Consider the following 27,857-nt stretch of genomic DNA (forward strand, 5'->3'; position numbering starts at 1 on the left):
AATAATGGAGCAGACTAGCGCGCAGCATGCAATCATGCGAATGGTGCATGACACTAAGCATGACAAAATCCTGAACAACATAGCAATATCCATATATATATAATGTGTACCATAGGACAATGAACCAAATCAAAGATACCCAGATCAGATAAGGTATAAAAACATAGATCCTGAACATAATAAACACATGGTTGTATCACTACCCCTATAAGCATGTATAATCAGGTAGGTACTAACATGAAGTGCATAATAAGTAAACAAAACAAGCATGTAATAGGTATCGGGTAGTGACCAACTGAAGCAAAGATGAACATAATCATTACTAAAGGTTATAACCTACTAAAAATATCAACATGACATTATCAAAGATAAGTCAAGGTACCCGCCTCCAATAGAAAGGTCCAATCCGGTCCAAATTCGACGTCGAGATACTCATCTTGCGTCAAAGTCCTGTATCACCAATATATACATTTTTATTTAGCTAATATCTAATGAAATAGCTAAATAAAAATCTCTAACACTAAAAATAGGGTAAACCCTAATTAACACATAAACAACTAATTACACAATCCAAATCCAACTAACCTAAAATTCATCACTTTACAGATGCCCAACTTAAGGTATAGCAGTCAATCAGCAACTCACCGTCGCGATTCAGAGAACAAGATCTCACTTCACACCCTCCTCTACTGATCCACAATCAAGAACGCGGCTGCTGGACCAAAGAAACACCCCACCGCAAGCACTTCTCTTCTGAATTCCAGTACACTGTTCGGATCAAGGTGAGGTCAAGAGTGGAGATCACGGATCAGATTTGGGATTCAACCATAGCATAGAATCAAATCCCTATTAATCTAATACCAACCAAAATTGAACCTCACCGTGGATTGATCAAGGGCAGAGGACACTAGGGCAGCAGCGTCGGTAGGGAATAGTGGCGACAATCGGCGCTAGAGCACAGAGGTTGTCTGGTGGGAGGGACTCGGGCTGCCGGCATTATTTCGTGCGGCGACGGCGCGCTGCAAATCTAGGGCACAGGCGAGGCGGTCGACTGCCGGCACGCAGAGATCAAAAGAGTGAAGTAGAGGCGAGGAGAGGATCAGGAGGGCGACGCTCGGTCAGACCTGGTGGCCGGCGATAGTGCTAGGCAGAGAGAGTCGGCGTCTGTGTCGGCAAGAGGAAAGGAGAGGTGGCTCTCGTCGCTAGTGGCAGAGGGAGTGAGGGCGTGCGCACGAGGGAGATGAGGACAGGATCGGCACCGAAAGGAAATAGGCACGGATAAGAACTAGGGCACACGACGAGGAGAAGGAAGAAACCGTCGCGATGCCGGTTAGGGCAAGGGAGATCGCGCGTGAGAGGGCTCGGGTGAGGGCACGGGGGGAGGAGAAGAAAAATAAAAAGAAATAAAAGAAAATAAACGAAAAAGTAAAAATGCAACTTTTCCTCGCTTAAATTGGGTAGCCTAAACATGCTTTCCCGGACCCCGTTTTTATCCTCGTAACCTGAGTCATACGATCTCCGAAAAATTTCAGAAAAATTTCTAAAAATTTCTAAAAATTTCAGAAAATTCCCTTATCATTATTTGCCATTTTTTGATATTTTACAATTATGAATTATTTTTTGAAAAGTTAATTTTTTAACTTTACAAATTCAAGAAAATAGTAATTTAGAAACTTTAATTTTTCTAGTATTAAACAATCTATTTTACATATTCAGGGAAATTAGCAAAAATTTTAGAATTGAAAATATACTTTTCAAGATTTATTTTTAAAAATTAGTTTATTCTATTGAAATAAATTAGTTTTGTTCTATTAAATAATGTTTTATTATGAAAATTTCTACTGATATATATTATTCTAGTTAAGTTTGACAAAAAGTTTCAGGATTTTTTGAAACCAAAAAATAATTTTAAAATTATTTTTTAAAAATAGAAGATTAATTAGTAAAAATAGAATATTTTTAAAATTATTTCTGAAAATTATTTGTCTACTTTTAATTCTTGTTATGTATCTCTAGAAAAATATTTCAAATTTTTTTAACTATTTATTTTATTTTTCCTAATTTTTTTGATGTGATGAAAGGGTGAAAAAATGTATAAGTTAAGGGAGAGTTGGGATAATTGACAATTTATTTCTATATTTGCTAAATAGATAGTGTTGATTACATAATTTATGTTTATTTGCAATTCACTTAATTATAATATTGTATTTTTGTTTTATCCCTAACTTTAAATCGGATTGATGCACATTAAAAAGGAGGAGATTGTAAGTACCCCGGGATAGTTTTGATTTGGTCCACCGGGTTAAGTTAGGTTATATTTGTGTTTGATGCCTTGTGTCTAAATGTGTAGAAATATAGGAGTACAAGAAATTGAGCGAAAGACGCATCGGACGAGAAGGATGACATTGGAAAAGGAGCTGATGGGTTCGGTGCATCCGAGGGATGAGAAGTTGCAGAAGAGTACACTACCAGACGAGAATGACGTGTGCGGTGCTTCCAAGGGACGAGAAGTCGGAGCAGAAGTCTACTCAAGGAGAAGGCTGGAAGATAGCTTCGGGTGAGCTCAATTCTAGATGGCGAAAATCACCCACATGAATTTACTGGAGTCTGCCAGTAGCTGCTGGAGGAAGAAACATTCAATGGCTTGGAAGGTGCCTTCAAATAACTATTAGCTGAAGATAAAGTTTTATCTTCAACGATAAAACTTGTCTTGTTGAAGGCACCTTGGAACACCTTGAAGGTGCCTTCAAGCTACGGATAATATATTTCAGAAGCTATAAAAAGACCCCTACACCTAGAAATTTAACAACAACTGAACTACAACAATTATATTAATTTCCTAGTGATTTCTAAGCTTAGTAAGTGTATAAGAGGCTTCTCCGTCTTCAATAAAGGAGTACCTTCTAGTGGAGTATTCTTCAACGCCTTAGATTAACAACCATCTAGGTTGTAACCAAGTAAACAACCATTTTACTTTCTTTAGTTGTTTAGTTTATTTCTGCTTTATTTTAATTGTGCTATCTAAATAAGTTGAAAGAACGAGAAAGAGGTTATTTTAATTTTACAGTCAATTTACCTCCTCTTGTCGACCTCATGAAACCTATAATTATGATTACTATAGTTCCAAGGTTTACTACAAACCTTAAATCCTGAAATATAGGTTTGCTACAGAAATTTCGAGAGTTGCTACAATAACTTTAGGGTTTAGTACAATAACTTTAGAGTTTGCTACAGTAACCGAGTTTAGGATTTCTACTTCAGTACTTTTGCTATTGTAGTCAATCGATTGGTGACTTTTAGCAATCGATTGGTGGTATTGTAGCAGCAAACAAAAGCATCTTGAATTGATTGCCTAATTCGACTGTTCTCACTAATCGATTGATAAGGTAAAAAAAGAGTCCTTTTGTATGTTTAAAGGTCGGATTTGATAACAATAGATTAATGAAGTCTAGCAATCGATTATTAGGTGAAAATTAGTTCGAACAACAACCTTATAAAGAGGATTTTGAGGAGGATTCTTGAGGCCAGATCTTGAGAGATTGGAGATGAAGTGCTGCTATTTCCCACCATCAAGTGACAATCTAAAGCGACAAGTAAACATCCAAAGCAAATTAGTTGCTCAATTGCAAAGTGTTTTCGCCTTCATTTCCATTTGTATTATGTCTTGCTTATATTTGCTTGTAACAACAGGCGTTATATGAGACTTCTCCGTCTCCGGAAGGTATCCGAGAAGGAGAAAGTTGTAATGGTTGTATATCCCTAGGACTTGATCTTGAATTAGTTGTCTTAAGAAGCGGATACCAAGTAAAATCTTAGTGTTGTACATGTGGCATCAAGCTTGATTCAAGTTCTCCACTGCACATTCAAATGACGAGTACACAATCAAGACGAAGTGATCGAAACTATTCACCCCTCTAGCTCGCATTGGTCATAACACCCTTGTTTGTAAGAAGTATGAACATATAGTAGATGTTCTAGTCCGAGAACGAGGAGTGAGTCAAATCCCATGGAACTTGGGGAGAGTCGACTTTCAACGAGTGTGGTTAGCTTCTTCAAATTAACTTCGGGCTAGCCTTGTGATGTGGTCGGTACCTACAGAGTATAACACACATCACATGACTTATTGAGAGTTACCTGATGAGGTCCTTTCGATTCCTAAGCCATCACGGAGTCCCAAAAAACTAGTATATATATAAAGAGGAGAAATGATAATAAATGTAGTAAAATAGATGATAACATAGAATAGAATAGATGATCACCTAGATAACTTCCCAAGAGGGTCCTCCATCATCAATTTATGTAACACTTCACTAATACATCATTAAAGGGTGATATTGTAACCGCCAAGCCCTTAAATTGTTGTGTTCTTTAACGTTAGTAACCGTCTCACGTCGGGGGGTGAGTCAACAACTCAGTGGTTCAACGAGTCAGCAACTTGATGAGTCAGGAAGTCCGAAGATTAGCAGCTCAGGGGAGTCAACAAACCGGGAGGTCGACAACTCGACCAGTGGGAGATTATTGATAAGCTGCATGATGATTTTGTTGACTGAGTTCTAAAGCGCACCACATAGTATTTGTATTGACCAAATATTGACTTGCCAAATGAACCACTCAAGAGCTCGTCACATATATATATGCACAATACAGAAAACATTTAATTCATGGATTGGGTAGAGTAGAGAAGTGTGAATACCTATGGGGTTGTCTATTATCATCCCATTTCAACTGTACAACCTCACATGTGATGTATGGCCCTGGCTGACGGCGACGCCACGTCCGTATAGGTAAATTATGAGCTACGAAGCATAAATGCATGCATGAATATCTCCGCCCTCACTTTAAGGCTGTCGTATATATACATATATATTTATGCGGGAGGGAATATGGATTCAAGCAACCACGTTACCTAAACCAGCAGAGAGAATAAAAAAAGAGGAGGAATCAATAACCCTAATTCTGTTACTGTCCTGCCTATTTCTTCTTCCTCCTCTTTTCAGGAGAACTGCAGGACCCTAGAGTTTTGAAGGATTTAAAGAGCTGTGTGTATTTAGTTGGATAAAAATCAAAATAGAGTATGCTATTTTTATTATTCAAATTACCTCTACTTACTTGATCGACATTATAGTATGCTATTAAAAGATCAGTGTCTGTGCATTATAATAGTTACGAATCATAATTGTTGAATATTATAATAACTATATATGATTCATAATTGTTACATTATAATTTTGACCAATATTATGCAAATGTTAATGTGTTAGTAGTTATGATTCGTAATTGTTACAATATTAGGATTGTTCGCGGGTAAAGAACTCACTACCCTCGCTATTCTAGTTCACGTGCCCAACGAAATGAATATAAGGTCGAACTTGAATGAATTTGTAGACGCGAACTAGTCGATTGTTCACTAATTTCATAAAATTGAATTAAAGTTCAAAAAAATTGAAAATTTCCATGAGAAAAAAAATTGTCAAGGTCAGTTGACAGTTTACAAACCCTAGCTTACATGTTCATGGCAGGGCTACTCCTCCTCCTCCCTGCCCTAGACTATGAGATCATCAAACCCTAGCTACTCCACCCACCGAACTCAAAGATTCTTCCTTCGTAACGAATTCCTCGTACTTCGATAGGTTTCCACATTTCCGATTTCTTCTCCTTCCTTGGAATTGAATCGCGCTCGCAAAGCCATACGTCAAACATCTGTTGTGCCCTGCTCTTGGATGCGGAGAGATCTCTCCTCCTCCTCCCGTAGGGTGTGTGGCCTAGTTAGGTCCGCAGCTATGAATCCAGTACGGCATAGAAATGGAAGAAAGAGAAGACGAGAGTAGTGACCTTGGCATTAGCAAAATGGACGATTCCGGGAAGGATCGAGCAGCTCGCCGTGAAGTTAACGGCTCCATGGCGCTCGGACCTTCTTCCCCAATCTCTCGCTTGCCGCAAACGTTTGCAGAAGGATATTTTTTTCCGAATGTTCGTGAAGTGTTCGAGGTAATGGCTAAACAATCGTTTTGTGTATGGTCCTGTTCGTGGTTACAGGATGCACGCAGGTCGCTCGACGTAATGCTTGCGAGGCAGCGATAACAGATCAACTTGGCCGTACTTGTGTTACTGTTCAGGATGGCGCCACCATTGAATGCGGGGAGGAGCTTTTGCTGATTGATGGGTGCTGCTGCTGCTTCACCTTGACGAGAGGTTGATTCGCGTACCAGAAGATGGCACGTATAACAAGCTTTCTTGGATTCCACCCCCGTCGCGCTGCTCCATTTCTTCCACCTCCGCCTGACCTCAACCTAGTAATCTCAGAAGGGTAATACCTGGATTTCACCCTCTCTTTCTTGATTAAATCACAAAAAAAAAATGTGGGAAAAAAGCTAATTTTGAAGTGGTTAGCGTAATTAATCAAGGTTGATTCGAAAAGAGCAATCTTGGAAAGAAATGGGAACAGTACTGGTTGTGTGGCCTATCCCTGTCACCTCCTCCCCTCCCATATTCTCTCTCAGCACTACTCCATTATAATCTCTCTTTTCACAGCAGTAGCAGTAGCAGCGGCGGCGACGAAGATGGGAAGGGGAAGAGTGGAGCTCAAGCGGATCGAGAACAAGATCAACCGGCAAGTGACCTTCTCCAAGCGCCGCAACGGGTTGCTCAAGAAGGCCTACGAGCTCTCCGTCCTCTGCGACGCCGAGGTCGCGCTCATCATCTTCTCCACCCGCGGCAAGCTCTACGAGTTCGGCAGTGTCGGGTCTGTAGCTTTTGCTCGAGTTTCATTTCTTTGTCTTTGACCGCCAAGGTTGCTTTTTTATCTACTCTGCCGCGACCTTAAAGGCTTCAAACCGTGGATCTGCGGCGGATCGAAGGCTTGGTTCGGTTGGTTCTTGCCATTTTCATGCTAAGGAGAGGGACGATGAGGAGAAAGCGAAGCCTGCTTTTTGCTGCTTGAGTAGCGGCCATCAATTGTTCTTGCATCTTTTACTTTGCTTTTAGCCTTTAGATCTCTTTTAAAAACGTTAAATTTTCGAACTTGCTGTCTTCTCCAACCATGAAGATTACCAAGATCATCCATATGCATAATAAATATCTTTCTTGAGAAAGATGAGTTGCTGAGGAGGAGAAAGAGAAAGAGAGAGAAAACAAAGAGAAAAGAAAGAGAAAGAAGATTTTAACGCATGGTTTCTATTTCTGTGTATGAGTTTCTGACCTCTTCATTTAAGTTGGTTTGTCATACGGATTCATGTATCTTTTCGAGACGTCGCATGCCTGCTCTCCTGCCTCAGCTGGATCTTAGGCTTCTCTCTATTTTTATCTCTTGGATCTTGCTTTCTCCCAAATGTATTCCATTTTTCCCTATCCAGTCTCTTCTTCCAACTTCTTGAACAGAAATATTACACAGATCTTTGGAGAAAAAATTATACTAAACTAGTTATGATCTTCTCAGTAAGATCTTCTTTCTGAACTCCTCAACTGGTAAAGTAGTCATGCAGATGAAGGTGCATGTGCCGTGTTTTAATCTCCTCAGGAAGAACAAACTGTGCAGATTTTGGTGTGTTTTTGTCCAGATATTAATATATATTTGAAGCTAACTTTAATATGTAAACTTTGTAGAAGTTCCATGTTTCATAGTATTCTCATGGATTAACTAATTATCATGGAGTATTATTGGGCTTGAAAACTGTCAAAAATACAATTAGAATTGTTCTCTCAAACTGATGGTTTCTACAGCTTAATCATCCAAATATGCTTAATTCTATTTCCAATTTTATTCCAGCCACAAGAGTATAATGTTACAGTTGCTTGGAAGAAACAGATATGTTTTAGTCCAGAATTTGTATAAATAATAGCTGGTATTCATTGTTTAATTAAGCAAAAAAGAGGTGTTAAATTTTTTTTTTTCTGCTTGAATGTAAAATTCTACTAATCACAATGGCCAACATCTGCTTTTAAAAAAATGGTCTTATTAATTAGATTTAGGAGTGGTTTATCTGATGTTTTATTTGCAAGTAATGGATGTAAATAATTATAAATAACTATAAGATGAACTAATTAATTAAGAGTTAGTGACTCTTATGTAAATTGTTTAGCCTCATTGTCTATCGTGGCAAAGCATAATTTCTTAAGTTGGAGGGGAAAAAAAATACTTCATACACATTGTTGAAGCTTATACATGCAATTAATATTGAGATTATCATATTAGCAAATTCAGCCATTTGTTTCAATACATTTAAAATTTCAACTTTTGTGTTGATCAAGTATTCTAATGTTGTTATTGTAGAACAAGCAAAACATTAGAGCGATATCAACGTTGTTGTTACACCTCTCAGAACACCAATGTTGCTAATCATGAAGCACAGGTAAATACTCTTTGGTGTTTATCACTTTCATTATGTTAATTAATTGCGAGATGAATTAATTATATCATCTTAAAGTATTTGTTAGCATTTGAATAAACATATAAATTCTCTCAAATAAGATTGTAACTGTTAATTGTTTTATCCAAAGATGATTAATACTCGAACTCTTGCAATTGAAGTATATATGTTAAGAACAATTCATTGTAACTTTTATCATAAATTATAACCACATATTATTCCATGTTTGACTGAACTATCTTAATCTTGATTTTGATTTTGATTTTGATTTCGGCACAATCAGAACTGGTATCAAGAAATGTCAAAGCTGAAGGCAAAGTTTGAATCTCTGCAGCGCTCACAAAGGTTTTTCTCATTCCTAACAAGAGTATAGATGCAACTATTTATCTTTATGTTTGCATTGTTTCATTCATGTACGTGAGTTTATATGACAACTAAATATGCTACTAATTATTTCATCCTATCAAGAGAATTAAATTTGCTACTGTTCCTCATCCTAGTAATCGAGTAATATTATTGATATAAAAAGTGTTTATGTTGCATGGAGGATAGTTTTTCAGGTACATCATTAACATTGTCATATATACAATTGAACTTTATCAATTATTATGTTAATCATGGTATTAATGAAGGCATTTGCTGGGAGAAGACCTCGGCCCACTGAGTGTGAAAGAACTGCAACAATTGGAAAGACAACTTGAATCTGCACTCTCACAGGCCAGGCAAAGGAAGGTCATTAATTAAACTTTTCCTTCAAATTTCCTTCTATAATCTCTCTTCATTTGTTTGTTTGTTTGAATCTGGCTTTTCATTGTAAGTGCAGACTCAGCTGATGCTGGAACAGATGGAAGAACTTCGCAAGAAAGTAAGCAAATTTTTGAGCTCTGATCAACTACTTTCATGAAAATCTACTTCCAATTCTTGTGGTGGCATGTAGGAACGTCGTCTCGGAGAGATAAACAAGCAACTGAAAGATCAGGTAGACAGAGATTGCAAGAAATCAATTCAAAAGACAATCGAAATGTTTCAACTGATCATCCCTGTGCCTTTTTCTGTTTCCAGCTCGAGGCAGAAGGTGCCACTCTGAGGGCTCTTCAAGCACCATGGGCCACTTCTGACCATGGAGCATCTGCAGTGGCTGGGAGTTCCTTCTCTGTGCAAGCAAATCCCAACATGGACCATGCACCAACGCTGTGTATAGGGTCAGTTTCAGCTCTGATCATAATTAAGTCAATAACAAAGCATTTTGTTATTTATTTATTTTACTGAAAAACTGATGAATAAACTTTAAAAAAAAAACAGGCACCATCAGTTCGTGCCATCTGAAGCTGCCATGGCCAGGAATCTGGCAGTTGAGGAGAACAACTTCATGCTTGGCTGGATTCCTTAATTAAGAAAATGCTGCAAGTGGTTTCTGAAGTTTCCCAACAATTTAATGGCTATATGTATATGTATTCTAGCGATCAGCATGAAACTTGCTGCTACTTTAGTTATTAATGGGTAGAACATGTTGTGGTGATGCTGACTAAATATTTATTTAGTCGGTGGACTTTGACTTTTGTTTGTGGGTTTGAGTTATCTTGCAATTAGTAAGAAAGTCATGGTTATTTTTGGATTGATTAAAACTTTAGGATTTTTTTTAATGATGATTTATTTGAATTTGAAATACTTATTTTGATAAAGAAAAATTCTTTTGTTTGTGAGTGTCACTAATGTAATTTTCCTTTAGGCATAAGGAGAGTGAGAAATTCTAAAATTTTATTGAAAGATAAACAAGAATAAAAATGAAAAATTAGAAAAAAAAAATTACAATTTATTTAATTATTTATTTGTTTAAAAAAGAAAAATCTATGAATACATCATGCTTTATAATTTTCAAACCCTAATTTATTTGTTATCTTTTCAATATCCTCAAAAATAACTTACAACATATAAATTTAATAATTTTAGAGCCGCAAACTCATATGTTATATTTTATGCCAATATTATAAATTAAAATTTACTTGTGGGTTGATCTAATCTACAAATTAATGGGCTCTTTATAAAAAATCTTAAATTTATTTGTCGTAGTTGAGTTACAAATCATTTTTTCTTTTTAAAAAAAGGACAGCTAAATGATGATGCAGGAGGAGTCGGAGAGACCCATAAATTAGATTTGAGGATTATGAGACACCCATAAAGTAGATTTGATAAGGCTATGTTAGATCCCGTGGATGGATCTAGTGGTTAACACATGAGATATTGTTACAATAAAGTCTGGATTTGAATCTTAGTAAAATCGAGGTAAATACCTCCCTTATATACTAATCGCTATTCCAAAAGTTAATAGTTACTCGTGATTTATCTCTTCCGTGTTGACCTTGAGACGGATTGACGCGAGTACTGGGGGCAAACGTATTCACTTTTTGCCACAATATTATAATGCAACAGATTATATAAAAAATTAATTTAATTGTTATATCATATATTAAACTAATGATACTATACTTTGTCAGAAAAAAAATGTAAAATTAAAAAGAATCATGACAATCCATATTTTTATATAAAAAGTAATTAAAGAAAATTATTAATAATGTTTAAAATTATTTTTAATGTGAAAAAAATATTAACTTAATTTAATTTTATGCTTACTAAAATTAGTTATCTAAATTCTTAATTAAATAGTAAAATTATTTTTTTAAAGTAATTTTAGTTTTTTTTATAGTATTTTTGTTAATTTATATTTTTTGTTTTTTTAGATTTTGAGTATGTTTAGGAATTTTATAATTATGAATCTTAATAATTTTTTTTTTTATTTTATAAGTTAAAAATTTGGATTTATATGTTGAGATTTATTTCCTTTCATTATGTTTTAAGGTTTAGAGTTTATATTTTGAAGAATTGTCCTAGTTATTAAAAAAAAATTTAAAAATATGATAATTATTATTGATGTGATGATAAAGAGGGTCCACTAAGTGTGAATCAAAAATGGAGATAGCCATTGACGTGAAAATCAAAGTCAAGGAGGTCAACGCTAGAGAATTAACGTTCTCACCAAATGGGGGTCGAGCGAAGCTCTATTGCTGTAGTCAATCAGGCGTAAAGCTTCCGACCGGCTAAGGACTGGTCCAAGCAAAACATTTGTACATTCAAGATAATGAGGCGCTCGTCATAGAGCAGAGGACCGTTGGGACGACCAGAGCTTTAATTTGGTCGGGCGATAACAAGCTACTATACCCGATCACAACAAAGAACAGTAGAGGCAGACCGAGCGGAGGAGTCTCAGCCGATTGGTCATCTCGCTTAGTCGAACAGCAGGATTATTGTCGTATCTCTCAATATCCCTTTGGGAGACAGTGCCATTGATACAAGGCATGGTCAACAGACGAATAATACGATGGAAGCTTCTACTGCCTTATCAGAGATATGCATGCCCTGTTAAGGTATGATGTCAGAAGCACTTTCCTGACAGATCCTTCATAGGATAAATTGGAGAACGTGGCCACGACTAATTGGAGAACGTGCCCACAACTCAAGAAGCGTGCACATCGCCCACCAGGGCACTATATAAAAGGGGCTCATATATCGGCAGAAGTATGTGTTATTCACTATTCACGCTTGTGTCTTCCGTTGCTCCGTCTTTTTTCCTCTTTCTTATGATTAACTTAAGAGACCTGCTTTTCCCCCCTCCCCTGACACACTCACCACCCGGCCCCACTCACTTTTTGACCTTTATACCCCTGGCCCATATTAAGTGTCCGTGTTCTTTTTTTTTTACAAATTTTTATTTCTTTTTAATCAATTTTTTATCAAATTTTTTTTTAACAATTTTATTTTTTAATCAGTTTTTATCAATTTTATTCTTTTTAAATAATTTTTTATTATATATTTGTAATATTTTATTTATTTTTTATGGTAGATTTTCACATTTCACACATTCGCTCCTAACTCCATCATATTATATACCTTTATATTATGTTTTATTCTATTTAATTTTGTTTTTTTGTTTTTTTATTAAGTATTTTTTTTGACAAGAATATCATACTATTTTTATATTTGTAATATAAAATCGGATCCTATGTCCCCAATTTTCTCTCTCCCCATGTTCCACTCGTCACCTCCAGCTCGCTACCGACGGCTTCTGGTCGTCGCCCAGACCAGAACTATACCCTAGGGGGAAGGTAAACCGGTTCACCTTCCCCCTAGGATATAATTTTAATCGAGGCGACAACCGAAGGCTGTCGGTGGTGCCGCCGACGGTGGGTTGAGGTAACAAGTGGGAACAGAGACAGGTGATATTGGAATAGAGGATTAGATCTCTTAGTAATCTTTTATTTTTTTTAATAGTAAATTTCAGGAGTTATTATTTATAAAAAATTTAAAAGTAAAATATAGATAAAAAATGAAAAAATTGATGAGAAAAATAATAAACAAAATTTATTAAAAAAATAAAACTAAAGAAGTAAATAAAATTGAAAAAAAATTAAAGAAGTAAATAAAATTAGAAAAACATAACTTGTTATATAAAAAAAGAAGGGTTAAAAGGTCATTTAGCAGGAGAGAGATAGGGGGGTGGGCTGTCAGAGGGGGTGGGAAAAGTAATTTACTTAACTTAAGCATTAGAGGACCAAGTCCGAGAACCTCTTCCCTTTTCCAGTTAGCCATCTTTCCGATTTTTGGATCAGATCAATTATCTTGTTCGACGTTAGATGATAATTTAAAAACTCTAGCGACCAATTTATTTATTTATTTTTTATTTTTTGAAGTACTAGCAGAAAATAAAATGAATTAAAAATGACTCGAAGACTTGACTCAGTGGCAAGTTGGAGTCAACACGCGAAAAGCATGGCACTAAATTCCAACAACTTGAATTGATTTAGCGTGTGAAATAAATGATTCCAAAATTTGCTCATAATATAAAAATAAGTATAGAAGACTCGAGGTCAACCGCATATGTAGCCATCGAACCGTGTCGGATCCTTATCACGCTAGATCATCATCTTATACTAATCCACATATATAATGAAATTGAGTTAGGAAGAAATTAAGATTATAAAAAAATTCAACGGCATGAGATCTGACTAACTAACGAGTTTAATTGGTTTAAAACAATGAATACTCGTCTTCTCTAACCTACAATTGTTGACATCTCATGGAACTTTGAGAAATGAATTGTGTTTGATGTTCTATTTTATGGTAGATCGGTGTGCCTTGAGGAACTAATGTTTGATTACGTCGAGGTGCACGAGTTAGGATGATCTCTTGATCTTATTCTCTAACTTAAGTTTGAACATAACATCATCGGTTGCATAAAATTCAAAAAAGATCCTTTTCAATTGCTCTATCATAGACGACGTGTAACACCCATTGTTACGAATGTCTTTGATCGTTCGTCAATCAATGTCTGTCATAGCTTCCGGGCCTCACAAACCTACCCAGACTCGACCGACCCATTAGAAATTTTTAGAGTAAAGGAGAAAAAAAATATGGAAGAAGATGGAATCTCTAGTCTTGAATCATACATATATAAAAACCAAAGGACTAGTCAAGTCATTAATTGTACCACTTGACTAAATTAACTATATTAGTTGAGTGATATATTAGCATCCATCTAACTCTTGAGCCTTAATTCACTTCTATTTAATTTCCATGGCCAACCAGCTCCTCTCCATCGCCCCCCGCCATGTTTCCCTCCCTGAAAACTACGTCCGGCCGGAGCCTCAACGGCCGCGCCTCCATGAAGTCATTGCCGGCACTTCTATCCCCACCATCGATCTCAATTCCCCTGACATCATTGACAAAGTGGCTGACGCTTGCACCTCCCATGGCTGCTTCCAGGTTTCAGACGCCATCCTTCCCTAATTCCCTGCATGAGTATCATCGTCCATGTTGGTTAGTTATGGAATTTGGATGCATGATAGGTGGTGAATCATGGAGTGGAGTCTGTGCCGGAGATGCTGGAAGTGTCCTCGGAGTTCTTCGACTTGCCGGCGGAGGAAAAGGCAAAGCATTACTCCGACGACCCGATGAAGAAGATGAGGCTGTCGACGAGCTCCAACGTGAGGACGGAGACGGTGAGGAATTGGAGAGACTACCTCCGGCTCCATTGCTACCCGCTCGAGGAATTCGTGCCTTCTTGGCCCTCTAATCCACCTTCATTCAAGTAAGATTTACTGATTCACAACTATTGATTATATTGATGACAGAGCCTACACTCAATATCTTATCTAATTGACCATGTTTATTTGCTATAGAGAACATGAATTTATTGAGCACAAATGTTATCAGGAACTCAGGAATTTTATTTGTGAACATTATTCACTAACCGTTTGTGAATATAAATGAGTTGAACACTAATTTAACGAGTTATATATTTAAATTTATTTATTTATTTAATTATATATTGAATGAATATAAATAAACTCTTATTAAGTCCAATACATACCAAGTTTGCTCATATATATGTTTGGTTCATTTACCGTCATAAACTCAAGCAACAAATTAAAGACAAACAAGTGGAGAAGAAAATTAAAACAGAAAAACAACACAAAAAACTAGAACGTAGTTAACGAAATAACCTTTATGTTTAAAGTGTGATATATAAACAATTCAAACTTGTAGTTAGGTTTCTGAACTTGTATGATCAGTAAAGCAAACGGTATCGCTAAATAAATGGTGTGGCAGGAGAGTGGTCAGCACCTACTGCAGAGAAGTGCGTCAAGTAGGGATGCAAATCCTGAGGGTGATATCTTTGAGCCTGGAGCTGGAGGAGGAGTACTTAGTGAAGATCCTTGGGGAGCTAGAGCAGCACATGGCAATCAACTACTACCCCAGGTGCCCGGAGCCGGAACTGACCTATGGCTTGCCGCCCCACACCGATCCCAATGCCTTCACCATTCTTCTCCAGGACCCCAGCGTCCCTGGCTTGCAGGTCCTCAAGGATGGCCACTGGATAGCTGTGGATCCCCAACCCAATGCCCTGGTCATCAACATTGGTGACCAACTGCAGGTTAAGTCCATTTCCTTTATTTCATGAGTTCATACTGACCTGCTCTGCTCAATGGTAAACACATGTTAAAATATTGTCTGACTCACCAATTGAAAAAAAAAAAAAACGAGCTCAAATTCCAATATGAACAAAGAAAAAAACAAAGAATGTGCTCATCAAATTAGACTTGCCTACTGTTTTTTCAAACATACCGACGGCTAATTAATTTCAATTTGTAGACTTCCTGAGTTCAGTACTTAGTCTTCAGTGATAGATTCTGATAAATCCTAAGTAGCATGAATTCTATGAATTCGTACATAGAAAATATTAAAAACATGAGCATAAATCTAATTTCAACAGAAAACATGACATAACAAATATGAAGCACAAATTAAAAGCGACAAGGAATCTACTAATTGAAGAGTCATATCCTTATCTTTAAACATCTTGAGTATCCTTAAGGAAGAAATCTCATAGAGCCGCCTCGCAATCCACCGAGATAGAAAGATCGGAAACTTTAGCGAGCATGCCCTTCCCCATGTCTTGATCATTTACACTAATGGTTAGTAGCCACTCGTGATTTACCTCCTCCGTATTAGCGGGGTCGCTGGAGGTGAGCGAATTATCTTTTTGCCACGTGAATATCTTTAAGGAAGAAGAAGAAGCGGAAGAAAATGGAGAGTCTTCCAAGAGATTTAAGGATGACGACACTGTAAACCTTTGTCAATGGGGAACAAAGGATTTTATCACCTAAACCTTTGGGACCTCTTTCTTATATAGGCAATCCGATATGTTATTAGCCCATAGATGATAACGAATCGGACTAAAAGGTTCTACATATTAAATTCACATCTAATAACCCGAAACCCAATAACTTTAAGTTAGATTGCTTAAACGGGTTCGATTCTCATTCATATGCACAACTTACAAATATACTCACATTAAGGGTTGGGGATAATATCCAACAATCTCCCACTTGGACTTCTTGTGAGTTGTATATGAATACAAGTAAAACTTTAAGTGATATAAGACTTTATTGGTACAGAATACTCTTATAAACAATCTAATTTATTAACTTCATTGGTATAAGACTAAAGAAGTCATAACTATTATATATATGACTGTAATAAGCTCCAACAATAATCACAATACCAATGTCACTAATGGCATAGATCAAGATATAAATGTGTAGTGTAGAAATTATATGGAATGTGATCAATACATGTTAATTTTTAACTAGTCCAAAGTGACCTAAAAGGGTCTGATCATATTTGCTAAAACTTTATTCTAAACTGGATTAGCAAATCATAATACAAGTCTTATAATTCCCCAAAGAATTGGTATCATATTTATAATATCAAATGCTAACCAGTAGTAGTAAATCATGATACTTTATTTTATAGTGTTTGAACAAATATATAAAATTTCTATTAATATTTTGAATTTAAGTACATACAGCAATCAAAACAAAATTTTTATCTTTATTAACAAAATATAAAACAATAAAAAAAATACAGACTTCCACTAGATGAGTTCTTTTTCCACAAGAAGGACTCCCATATCCATAATATACATATGAAACACCTTAGGTACCAAACCCTTGGTGAGTGGATCTGGCAATATGAAATCTGTGCTAATGTGCTCTATTATGACCTGATGACTTTGAACTCTTTCTTTAACCGCCATAAACTTGATGCTAATGTGCTTGGACTTTGAAGAACTACGGTTATTCTTGACATACAATTTTACAGCTTTATAATAATAGTCAATCCTTAATGCCTGTCAATGCCATCAATGATCTATAACACTGTGATGAAGTTATGTAGCCAAATCCAATGACTGGATGCTACGTAGCATGCTACCAACTCTACCTCTATAGTAGAAGTGACTATTAGTGTTTGCTTGACGCTCTTCCAAGATATAGCCCCTCTAGCAAGCTTGAAAATATAGCCTAAAGTGGACCTCCTGCTATCCAAGCACCTGGCAAAATTAGAGTTTGAATATTCAATCACCTCCAGATGATTTGACCTCTGATACATGAGCATGCGTCCTTTAGTTCTTTGCAAATACCACATCACTCTCTTTACTGCTTTTGAGTTCAATGGTCCTGGGTTACTAACATATCTACCTAACATCCCCACTATAAATGTTATATCTGGTCATGTACAAACCTGTGCATATATGAGACTTCTCATAGCTGACATATAAGGCAATTGTTCCATCTCCTTTATTTAAGTTCAATACATGGACATTGCTATAAACTAAATTTGTCACATCTAGACACATGTATGTCACCTGGTGCATAATTTTACATGTCATACCTTATAAGCACATTTTAATATAGGTCTATTGTGAAACTCCAAGAATGCCTCTTGAATGATCACAACATATTTATATGCCTAAAACAAATTATGCTTCACCAAGATCTTTGATTTCAAAAATACCAAATAGATAGACCCTTATTATTGATCACAAGCGATATGTTATTCACATATAGGATAAGTATAATAAACTTGCTCCCACTAAACTTGATAAATATTCACTGATCAACAGGGTTTTCTCTAATCCAAAAGAGTTAACCATTGATCAAATTTCTGGTACCACTGACGGGACACCTGTTTCAAACCATAAATATACTTCTTTAATCTACATACTAGGTGCTTTGAGTCAAATGACTCAAAGTTCTCCGGTTGTACCATTTATATCAACTCCTCAATGTTTCCATTGAGGAGCTCAGTCTTTACGTCCATTTGGTATAGTTCTAAATCATAATGAGCTATAAGTTCTATGATTACCTTAAGGGAGTCTTTCGTTTACATACACAAGAAAATCTCCTTATAATCAATGTCTTCCTTCCGAGTGACTCCCTTGGAAACAAGATGAGTTTTATACTTTTCAACATTGTCACTTGAATTTCTCTTGGTTTTAAATATTCATTTACAACCAACATGTTTTGAACCTTTAGGCAATTCAAGAAGTTCCCAAACGTCATTATCTGCCATAGACTTCAACTCTTCTTGCATGACATTTGATCCGGTAATGATGAGGGTCCCATTGAAGATGGGTCAAACTAAGGAAGACCAGGTGATGTGGAAGATAAAGTCAAGTGAGGTGTCTAAGTCAGCTGAGTGGACCAAGTATGGCCGAGCAGACTAGATATGGACATGCGGACATCGCAAGTTTCGAGACAAACAAGCTGGGCATTTATCAGCCAGGTAAAATAGCCCTTCGACCTCAAAGAAAGTTGAGTAGCAGTTGGTCTCGCTGATCAGGCTCTGCGTTCGATCAGGCAAATATAATCAATGATGGACAGGAAGCAAGGAAAGACACGAACTGGCAGCTCTGATGGACACTACCGAGCGGAGCAGACTGGCTGAGCGGACTCCAGTTGGCCACTCAGGGCCCCACTAAATATCTTATCTTATCCTTTTGGGAGTTTGTGCCGCTGACAACAAGGCATGTCCAGCAGACAATTATACTTTAGAAGCTTCCAGGCTGTCACATCAAAGAATTTCATGGATGTTTAAGAAATGGTATCAAAGATACTTTTTGACTTATCTTTCCTAGGACATCTAGGAAAATGTGCATATGCTTTGAGATGTGTACACAAACACCACAATGACACTTAAAAGGGGTTCCCATCTATAGGGAAAGGTATGCACAACTTCGTCTTCTAAATCTTTTAGTTGCAGTTCTCTATTTTTTAAGATCTCCAGAGATTGACTTGAGAGTCAGATGGCCAACGCCGAGAATCTTTTCCCGGCCCGGCACTAACGATTTGGTGTTGCAGGGCCACGTGGAGTCTTCACCGTGTCAACTTCAAAGCCACATCCCCAGCTTGCAATCTTCACTATTTCTGGATGAGATCATATTTGGCATCGTCTGTGGGAATCTTACCTGAATCCAAAAAGTAAAAATGGAGGACGCTGGACGACTCACCACCGTAATGTTGATGTACAAGGAGTTGGACATGTTGATACAAGTGTGAGCGGTTAAGATATTGGAGCAGCAGCAGGCAATAGTTGATTTCCAAGCAAATGAACCCATGGCATCGGTGACAGGCCAACAAGCCGATCATAGAGGACAAACTGAAAACACCGTCGCTTGTCAGCCGAATAAGTCGACCGATACATTTGGAGATGCGCCAAATGCGCTGATCTCCTATCACCGAGCACTGTTTCATACCCCTTCGAAGGAACAAGGTCGAGCAGATAGGGCCCAAGGATCCTTATCGGAGTATGCACCCATTCGGGACGAGCGAAAGGGTAAAGCACAAAGGCTCAATGACTCTCTTAAATGGATAAACAGACAGTTCTCTCAGGAGATCTTAGACGACTAACTGCCGTGGCATTACGCGCCCTTAATAATTGGAGACGCTCCATCATTACACGAGGGTGACCGACCCCGAAGATCATCTTATCAAATTCGACAACATGGCCACACTCCATCAGTACACTGACAGAGTCAAATGCCAGGTCTTCCTCACCACACTCTCCAGATCAGCCCAAAAGTGGTTCAGGCGATTACCGATCAGATCTAGATATATCTTTAAAGACTTCTGAGTGACATTCCTGTAGCACTTCACAAGCAGTCGCCACAATCAGAAGACAAATGTCAATCCGTTCGCAGTCAAGCAGGGACACAAGGAAGCATTCGGGCCTATATTAAGAGATTTAACCAAGTGGTTATGGAAGTCCCATCACCCACTCTGGAGATCCTTGTAAGTTCGTTCTCACAAGGGCTTTTAGAGGGCGAGTTCTTTTGCTCACTCATCCGGAGGCCCCCCAAGGACTTCGATCATCTACTCAGACAGGCCATCGAGTACATTAATGTCGAGGAAGCCCAAGCAGTTTGAAGGAGAGAAGTAATCCCTGATCCAGCCACCATCCCAAAGCACCGAACAACCCATACTCACTAGCCACTGAAGGATCCCTAAGTAGGAGTTGCACAGCCACAGCCCGAGCCATAGATGTAGGGATCTTATGTATAAAGTAACACATAACGCAGCAAAAAAAGGATTCCTCCAGAGATCCTTGCGAATACTATATACTATCTTTTTCTATTCTATCAGATAGAATAGTTACCTTTGTTACATGAACCGATACTCCCGACAGTAACTTTGATTTGGATGTAGATCTCAGCGCAATCAGCACGTCTACGCCTTTACGGTATCCGCACAAACACGTGCTCTGCCCGTCTCATGAACTCACGACTTAGAGAAGAAACAACATTTCTTGTGCTAGCCACTACGCAAGGTTGTTTTTGGCCAAGAGTAGAAGAGGAAGAAGAGCAAAAAACCAAGAAGATTACGATCACCCAAAAGGTTACTTCACTTATATAAGGCGACTTCCCCAAAATATTACTTTACCAAAAAGGTTATTTCACCAAAAGATTACTTTACTAAAAATGTTACTTCACCTAAAGATTACTTTTACAAATGACTTTTGTACTCATCCAATGAATACAAAAATATTTTTATCTCTTGATCTTCCTTTTGATTAATAATGTATTAATCTCTATTAATATTCATTAATTTTAATGGATTAGATTTAGTATATTGGATTAACCATTAACTCAATAAGCCATTAACCCAATAAACCAATGAGTCTAACTCATTACTCAATGGGTCTAATCTAAATTCATTTGAGTCTAACTCAATATGTATAATTTGGATTAGACTTAACCATATAATCCATCTCCAAATCAACATGTTCTTTATGTGTGACGTAATAGGTTCTCGTAATGTTAGCAATGTATCTAAAACCATTTTAGATACATAAACAATGAGTGGCAATGCATCATTGCTACCCAAGTGATGAGAATGTCAAGATCCGACCTAATCTTTTTGTATTTATTATCTTGTATGACTCAATCCTTCTATCCTTGATATCTAGATTGATCAATGAGGCATAGACCATTCCATTCTCTTATTAATTTTTGTGTTTCTTGATCTCTAAGTAGACACACTCAATCAGATAAGCTCAATATCGTATATTGACTCATTTGAGCATGACCATTCAATCTTGTATCCTACCAATCAAGGGGCCTATAGATATCACTTCCGTCATATGAAAGGTATAGATTCCATCTACATCACTCATATCCCTCGGCATAATTTATTACATACCCAGTAATCGACTTTATAGTCCACCTTGTTACAAGTGACTTTTGCTGATACTAAAGTACACAACTCCTTATGTAGGGAACTGTAGTGACTTCAGGTCTAATGACTATTCATACTAATAGTCACTATGAGAATATTTATGATACTCATATGACAATCCATGAAACATTCTCATGTCAGATTATTCAGTACATATTCTCTAATATATATCCATGTGTCAACCTGATATCTCATATCCATGATTTGTGAGATTAAGTCATCCGTCGACCTATATGCTAGTTTCAACGTATTAATATTGTCTTTATATATTAATGCTTGACTATGAATAGTTAAGAGTAGTGTTCTATATATATCTATATATCCCACTATTAATTCAACTAATTAATATGTTGTAGACTTGAACCTACTATCCTAGGACATTATTATGCTTATTTATTCGACACTGAATTGAAGTAAATATAATAATCAACTTTGCCTTTTATTAATTAATGAAATATGATATAAAATTACCTTGTCAATAATCTCATAATTGGTACTAGAACTAATACTAACAATCTCCCACTAGCACTAGTGTCAATCACCAAAATATCTAATACCCAATGACCTAGTGTGACTATCATGCTTCCTATGTACCAAAGCCTTGGTTAAAAGATCTGCAATATTGGCATTGGTCAGTACTCTATATATCCTCACATCTCCTCTATCAATGATCTCTCGAATGAGATGGAATGACTATCGTATATGTTTGGATCACTGATGAGAGCAAGGTTGCTTAGCTTGTGTAATAGCCCTATTGTTATCACAATAGAGGTCTATTGAGTTCGCTATACTAGGAACAATATCAATCTCTATAATAAACTTCCAGATCCAAACAGTCTCTTTTGTTGTAGCTAAAGCAGCAATGTACTCGACCTCTATTGTAGAATCAGTGACTGTGTCTTGCTTTGAATTCTTCTAGCACACAGCACTACCATTTAAGCAAAATACATACCCTAATTGTGATTTGGAATTATCCTTGTTAGTTTGGAAGCTAGCATCAGTGTAACTCTTTACAACAAGCTCTTCATAGCCTCCAAAGATCAAGAAATAATTTTGAGTTCTTCTCAAGTACTTAAGAATATTCTTGATTGTTGTCTAGTGACCTTCACCTGGATCTGACCAGTATCTTCTCGTCATGCTTAATGCATACGAGACATTTGGGCGAGTATAAAGCATGACGTACATGATTGACCCTATAGTAGATGCATAAAAAATTCGATCCATGCGATCCCTTTCTTCCTTAGAAGAGGGGATTGAGTCTTCGAAAGACTGACACCATGTGACATTGGCAAAAATCCCTTTTTAGAATTCTGCATGGCAAAACCATTAAGTGTATTATCAATATATATACTCTGACTTAATCCAAGCAATCTCCTAGATCTATCTCTATAGATTTTGATGCCTAAAGTATAGGCTGTTTCACCTAAGTCTTTTATTGAAAAATAATTCCTAAGCCAAGTCTTCACTGACTGAAGAGTAGGGATATAGTTTTCAATAAGAAGTATGTCATCTACATACAATATGAGAAAGATAACTGTGCTCCCACTAACCCTCTTGTAGATACAAGATTCATCTTCATTCTTGATAAAATCAAATACTTTGATTGCATCATCAAATCAAAGATTCCAGCTTCTAGAAGCTTACTTTAATCCATAAGTAGACAGTTGAAGTTTACATACCTTTCCAGCATCCTTTGGATCTACAAAATTGTCAAGTTGTGTCATGTACAAATTCTTGAGTAGATTGCCAATCAGAAATGCAGTTCTAACATCCATCTGCCAGATCTCATAATCATGGTAAGCTTAGCAAACATGATTTAAATAGACTTAAGCATCATAACTAGTGAAAAGGTTTCATCATAGTCTATACCATGAATCTGTTTGAATCCTTTAGTTACCAATCACCTCTTATAGGTATGCATATAACCATCTATGTCAGTCTTTCTCTTAAAGATCCACTTACACCCAATGAGTTTGATCCCTTTAGGTGGATCAACCAAAGTCCAAACATAGTTAGTTTACATGGATTCCATTTTGGACCTCATGGTCTCTAGCCATTTCTCAGAATCGGGGCTTATTACAGCCTCTTGATAGGATGTAGGCTCATTGAGATCAACAAGTATTATATCACCGTGGTTAGACAAGAGAATAGAATATCTCTCAGGTTGACAACGGGTCTTATCAGATCTGTGTAGAGCTTGTTCTACTTGAACAGGTTGTTGCTCCATAACTTCTTGCGGTGTAATAAAATCATGATCCACAGCATCTTGTGGTACTTGTTCAATTTACATTAAAGCTTCAGTGCTAGTTTGTGTATCTTAAATTTCTTCAAGAATGACTGTACTCCCACGAGTTTTCAAGAAATAAATTCTTTTTCTAGAAATACACTATTTTTGGCAACAAATTGTTTACCTTATGTGGGATTATAAAAGTAATATCCCTTTATTTCCTTGGGATATCCTATAAGATAGTACTTGACTAATTTGGATCCTAGTTTATCTAAGACTTGTCATCGAACGTAAGCCTCACAACCTTAAATCTTCATGAAAAACATCTTGGGATTCTTCCCAGTCCATATCATATATGGTGTCTTTATGACGACCTTAGATGGAACACAGTCAAGTGTGAAAGCGGTCGTCTCTAGAGCATGTCCCCAGAAGGAAGTAGGAAGATCTATTTGACTCATTATCGATCGTACCATATCTAATAAAGTACGATTTTTTCTTTCTAATATACCATTTCATTGTGGTGTTCCAAGTAGAGTGAGTTGAGATATGATCCCACACTCAACGAGATGGTCATGGAACTCTTGGCTAAGGTATTCCTCACCTCGATTTGATTGAAGTATCTTAATACACTTACCAAGTTGGTTTTGTACTTCATTATTGAATTCTTTAAACTTTTCAAAGAATTCTTACTTGTGTCTCATTAGATACACATAGACATATCTACTAACATCATCAGTAAAAGTAACGAAATACTGATAGCCTCCTCTAGCTGCTATTTGAAAGGGCCATAAACATCAGTATGTATGAGTCCTAACAAATTATTAGCTCTTTTGCTATGCCCACTAAATGGAGTCTTTGTCATCTTACCTTGAAGATAATATTCGCATACATCATATGATTCAAAATCAAATGAGTACAAAAGTCCATCCTTATGGAGTTGGGATATGCGAATCTCATTTATGTGACCCAAGCAACAATGCTAGAGATATGTTTGGTTGAAATCATTAGATTTGAACCGTTTGACATTTATGTTATAGATTGGGTTTTTTAAATCTAGAACATAGAGTCCATTCAGAAGATGTGCACTACAATAGAACATTTCATTGAAATAAACAGAACAACATTTATCCTTATTATAAATGAGAATCCTTTCTTGTCCAAACAAGAAACAAAGATAATGTTCTTAGTTAAGGCAAGCATATAAAAGCACTCTTTAAGTTCTAGAACAAGTCCAGTGGACAAAGATAAGGAATATCTTCCTACAACTATAGTAGCAACTTTTGCACCAATACCTACTTGTAGGTCCACTTTGCCCTTCGTCAATGATCTAGTCTTTCGAAGGCCCTACACATTGATACAAATGTGAGATGTATAGCCGGTATCTAATATCCAAGAAGACGAGATAGATAGATGGACTTCTATAACATATATACTTGAGACAGAAGTCTCGCTTCTCTTCCTTTTCAATTCCTCTTCCAGTGTCCGGTCTCACCACAGTGGAAGCAGGTTCCTTCCTTAGCAACCCCACCTTTTGTTTTCAATGCATGAGTCTTGCCCTTGCCTTTGGCTTGGGACTTACCCTTACCTTTGGGCTTCCATTTGTGTTTTCCCTTTTGCACCATCAAAATGGTACTAGGCTTTGCTTTCTTAAGATTGAGTTCAACAGTTCTTAACATGCTCAACATCTCAAGTAACGGTTTGTCAATTTTATTCATAGTATAGTTCGTGATAAATTAACTATGGCTCTCAGGCAACGATTGTAGAATAAGATCAGTGGTCAATTCTTGGCCTAATGGAAATCCCAACCACTGTAGATTTTCTACATACCCAATCATTTTGAGCACATATGGTCCTACGGAACTATCTTCTTGCATCTTGCATTAAAATAGATCCTTAGAGATCTCAAATCTCTCATGTCTTGTCTATCCTTGATATAGTTGTCTAAGATGTTCAACCATAACATAAGCATCCATGTTTTTATGTTGCTTCTAAAGCTCAGAGTTCATAGTGGCAAACATAAGGTATGATACATCTAAGCATCATCTTGGTACTTCTTATAACCATCCTTATCGGTTCTAGTGGCAGTAGTGGGGGGATTTTCAGGAATGAGCTACTCTAGGACGTACAGTTTTCTTTCTTACTTGAGAACTATTCTTAAGTTTATGTACCAGTTTAGGAAGTTAGCTCCATTGAGCTTGTCCTTATCAAGGACAGATCACAGAGAGAAAGAGTATTCGATGTATTTGATGACATGGTGATCTGTAATAATAAAATACAGGAATAAGTATCATATTAGATCATTTAATTAGGTCTTTAATTAAATGATTCTCCCATTGAAGTCTAAAACTTTGGTAGGAGCAAGTCATGGATGTGATTTTACCCACACTACTAGCTCCAAATCCAATCGTGATGACATTTATGTGGGACAAGATCCATATTATACCTCATCTTGAATTAGTTTTGGCTAATCGCCCAAGACTTATTATAACTTAGGTAAGCAACATGTACCAATTACATCATATGTAACTCTTGTATCATTAGGTGAACAAGACTATTTGTTCATTTGCCCATCTTATGAAATCCACATTATAACTCATCTTGAGTTAGCTTTCGGAAATCGCCCAAGACTAGTATAATTTGAATTACATCATATGGGATATACCTTTAAGTTATCAATCTAATTGAGGTAACCTAGTTAAGTCACACCCAAAGTTTAATAGTCGGATATCATAATTATCTTGTTGTACTCTACCATGATAAATTGAGTCATTTTGCTTTGGCAAACATGTCTACAATTGATCTAGGTAAAAGTGAGTACCAAACTTTGGTAGGTATATTTAAAAGAGACCTAATTATGATTAAACTACACATGCATCGCATACAATTATGGCACACATCAACATATATGCTAAATAAACGTGACATGGTTATGGCCCTGTCAACTACGATCTTCTCAAGCCAATGAGAAGAGCGAAAGGTCAACCTAGGTTAAAGCAGCTTCTCCAAGTGCTTCCTTGGTCGTTGTGTGTTGTTGTCCTTCTCCCTTTTTCACCATCGTCCAGTAGACTAGTTATTTTCTAATTTATATGTTACAACACCTAAAGAAACCTTGAGTTACATTCGAGGGTAGTCTAAATTTACAACAAGAATGAAAAAGGAGAGGTATGACACGTAGGTTGTATTATGAATTACAATACACACATCTAATCACATCGGGGTTAAGGGCCATAACAATGCACCATATCATATAAAACATATGTTCTTCCATATCACATATAAAACAGAACTAAAATAATGTACATGCATTCACAAGTGGCTTTGATACCACTGTAGGGATCTTATGCATAAAACAATACATAATGTAGCAGAAAAAGGATCCCTCCAGAGATTTTTGCGAATACTATATACTACGTTTTCCTATTCTATCAGATAGAATAGTTACCTTTGTTGCATGAACTGGTATTCCCAACAACAACTTTGATACGGATACAGATCTCAGCACGATCAGCATATCCGTGCCTCTACGATATCCACATGAACACGTTCTTTGTCCGTCTCACAAACTCACGACTTGGAGAAGAAACAACCTTTGTTGTGCTAGCAACTACACAAGGTTGCTTTTGGCCAAGAGAAGAAGAGGAAGAAGAGCAAAAACTAAGAAGATCACCATCACCCAAAGGTTACTTCACCTATATAAGGTGACTTCACCAAAATGTTATTTTACCAAAAAGGTTACTTCACCAAAATGTTACTTTACCAAAAAGATTACTTTACCTAAAGGTTACTTTTACAAATGTCTTTTGTACTTATCTAATGAATACAAAAATATTTTTGTCTCTTGATCTTTCTTTTGATTAATGATATATTAATCTCTATTAATATTAATTAATCTTAATGGGTTGGATTTAGTATATTAGATTAACCATTAACCCAATAAGTCATTAACCCAATAAACCAATGAGTCTAACTCATTACTTAATGAGTCTAATCCAAATTCATTCGAGTCTAACTCAATGTGTATAATTCGGATTAGACTTAACCCTATAATCCATTTCCAAATCAACATGTTCTTTGTGTGTGACCCAATAGGCTCTCGTAATGTTGGAATGTATCTAAAACTATTTTAGATACATA

At 36.6% G+C, this 27,857-nt stretch overlaps 2 protein-coding genes and 1 long non-coding RNA gene across 4 annotated transcripts in view; 2 read left to right on the top strand and 1 right to left on the bottom strand.

Annotated features, from left to right (window-relative positions):
• Positions 1-389: 389 nt before the first annotated feature.
• LOC121987531 lies at positions 390-1,379 on the bottom strand. Of its 2 annotated transcripts, none has more exons than XR_006113644.1 (3): positions 882-1,379; positions 646-768; positions 390-450 (listed from the first exon to the last, which is right to left on the bottom strand). It is a non-coding gene; the product is annotated as an uncharacterized LOC121987531 (long non-coding RNA). The 2 variants fall into 2 exon arrangements; XR_006113643.1 differs by having other exon boundaries at positions 391-450; positions 586-768.
• A 5,181-nt stretch (positions 1,380-6,560) lies between these two features.
• Positions 6,561-9,822, top strand: LOC121987532 (MADS-box transcription factor 6-like). Its single transcript, XM_042541295.1, has 8 exons — positions 6,561-6,742; positions 8,270-8,348; positions 8,650-8,711; positions 8,999-9,098; positions 9,190-9,231; positions 9,304-9,345; positions 9,429-9,568; positions 9,669-9,822. The coding sequence occupies exons 1-8, from the start codon at positions 6,561-6,563 to the stop codon at positions 9,754-9,756; spliced, it is 735 nt and encodes a 244-aa protein (XP_042397229.1). The 3' UTR covers positions 9,757-9,822.
• A 4,112-nt stretch (positions 9,823-13,934) lies between these two features.
• Positions 13,935-27,857, top strand: part of LOC121984657 (flavanone 3-dioxygenase 2-like) — a 54,147-nt gene continuing 40,224 nt past the window's right edge. The window contains exons 1-3 of the mRNA XM_042537717.1: positions 13,935-14,183; positions 14,267-14,508; positions 15,030-15,354. Of these exons, the coding sequence (XP_042393651.1) occupies positions 13,995-14,183; positions 14,267-14,508; positions 15,030-15,354 (756 nt within the window). The 5' untranslated portion in view covers positions 13,935-13,994. The remainder of the gene's footprint in view (positions 14,184-14,266; positions 14,509-15,029; positions 15,355-27,857) is intronic.

The sequence above is a fragment of the Zingiber officinale genome, chromosome 5B (assembly GCF_018446385.1).
Source record: "Zingiber officinale cultivar Zhangliang chromosome 5B, Zo_v1.1, whole genome shotgun sequence".
Taxonomy (NCBI): domain Eukaryota; kingdom Viridiplantae; phylum Streptophyta; class Magnoliopsida; order Zingiberales; family Zingiberaceae; genus Zingiber; species Zingiber officinale.

Bases quoted from the DNA above. Each gene is read 5' to 3' on its own strand.
- LOC121987532 (XM_042541295.1), top strand. From the start codon at position 6,561: ATGGGAAGGGGAAGAGTGGAGCTCAAGCGGATCGAGAACAAGATCAAC. The intron at 8,712-8,998 runs GTTTTTCTCATT...GTATTAATGAAG, and splicing joins TCTCTGCAGCGCTCACAAAG to GCATTTGCTGGGAGAAGACC. The intron at 9,232-9,303 runs GTAAGCAAATTT...GGTGGCATGTAG, and splicing joins TGGAAGAACTTCGCAAGAAA to GAACGTCGTCTCGGAGAGAT.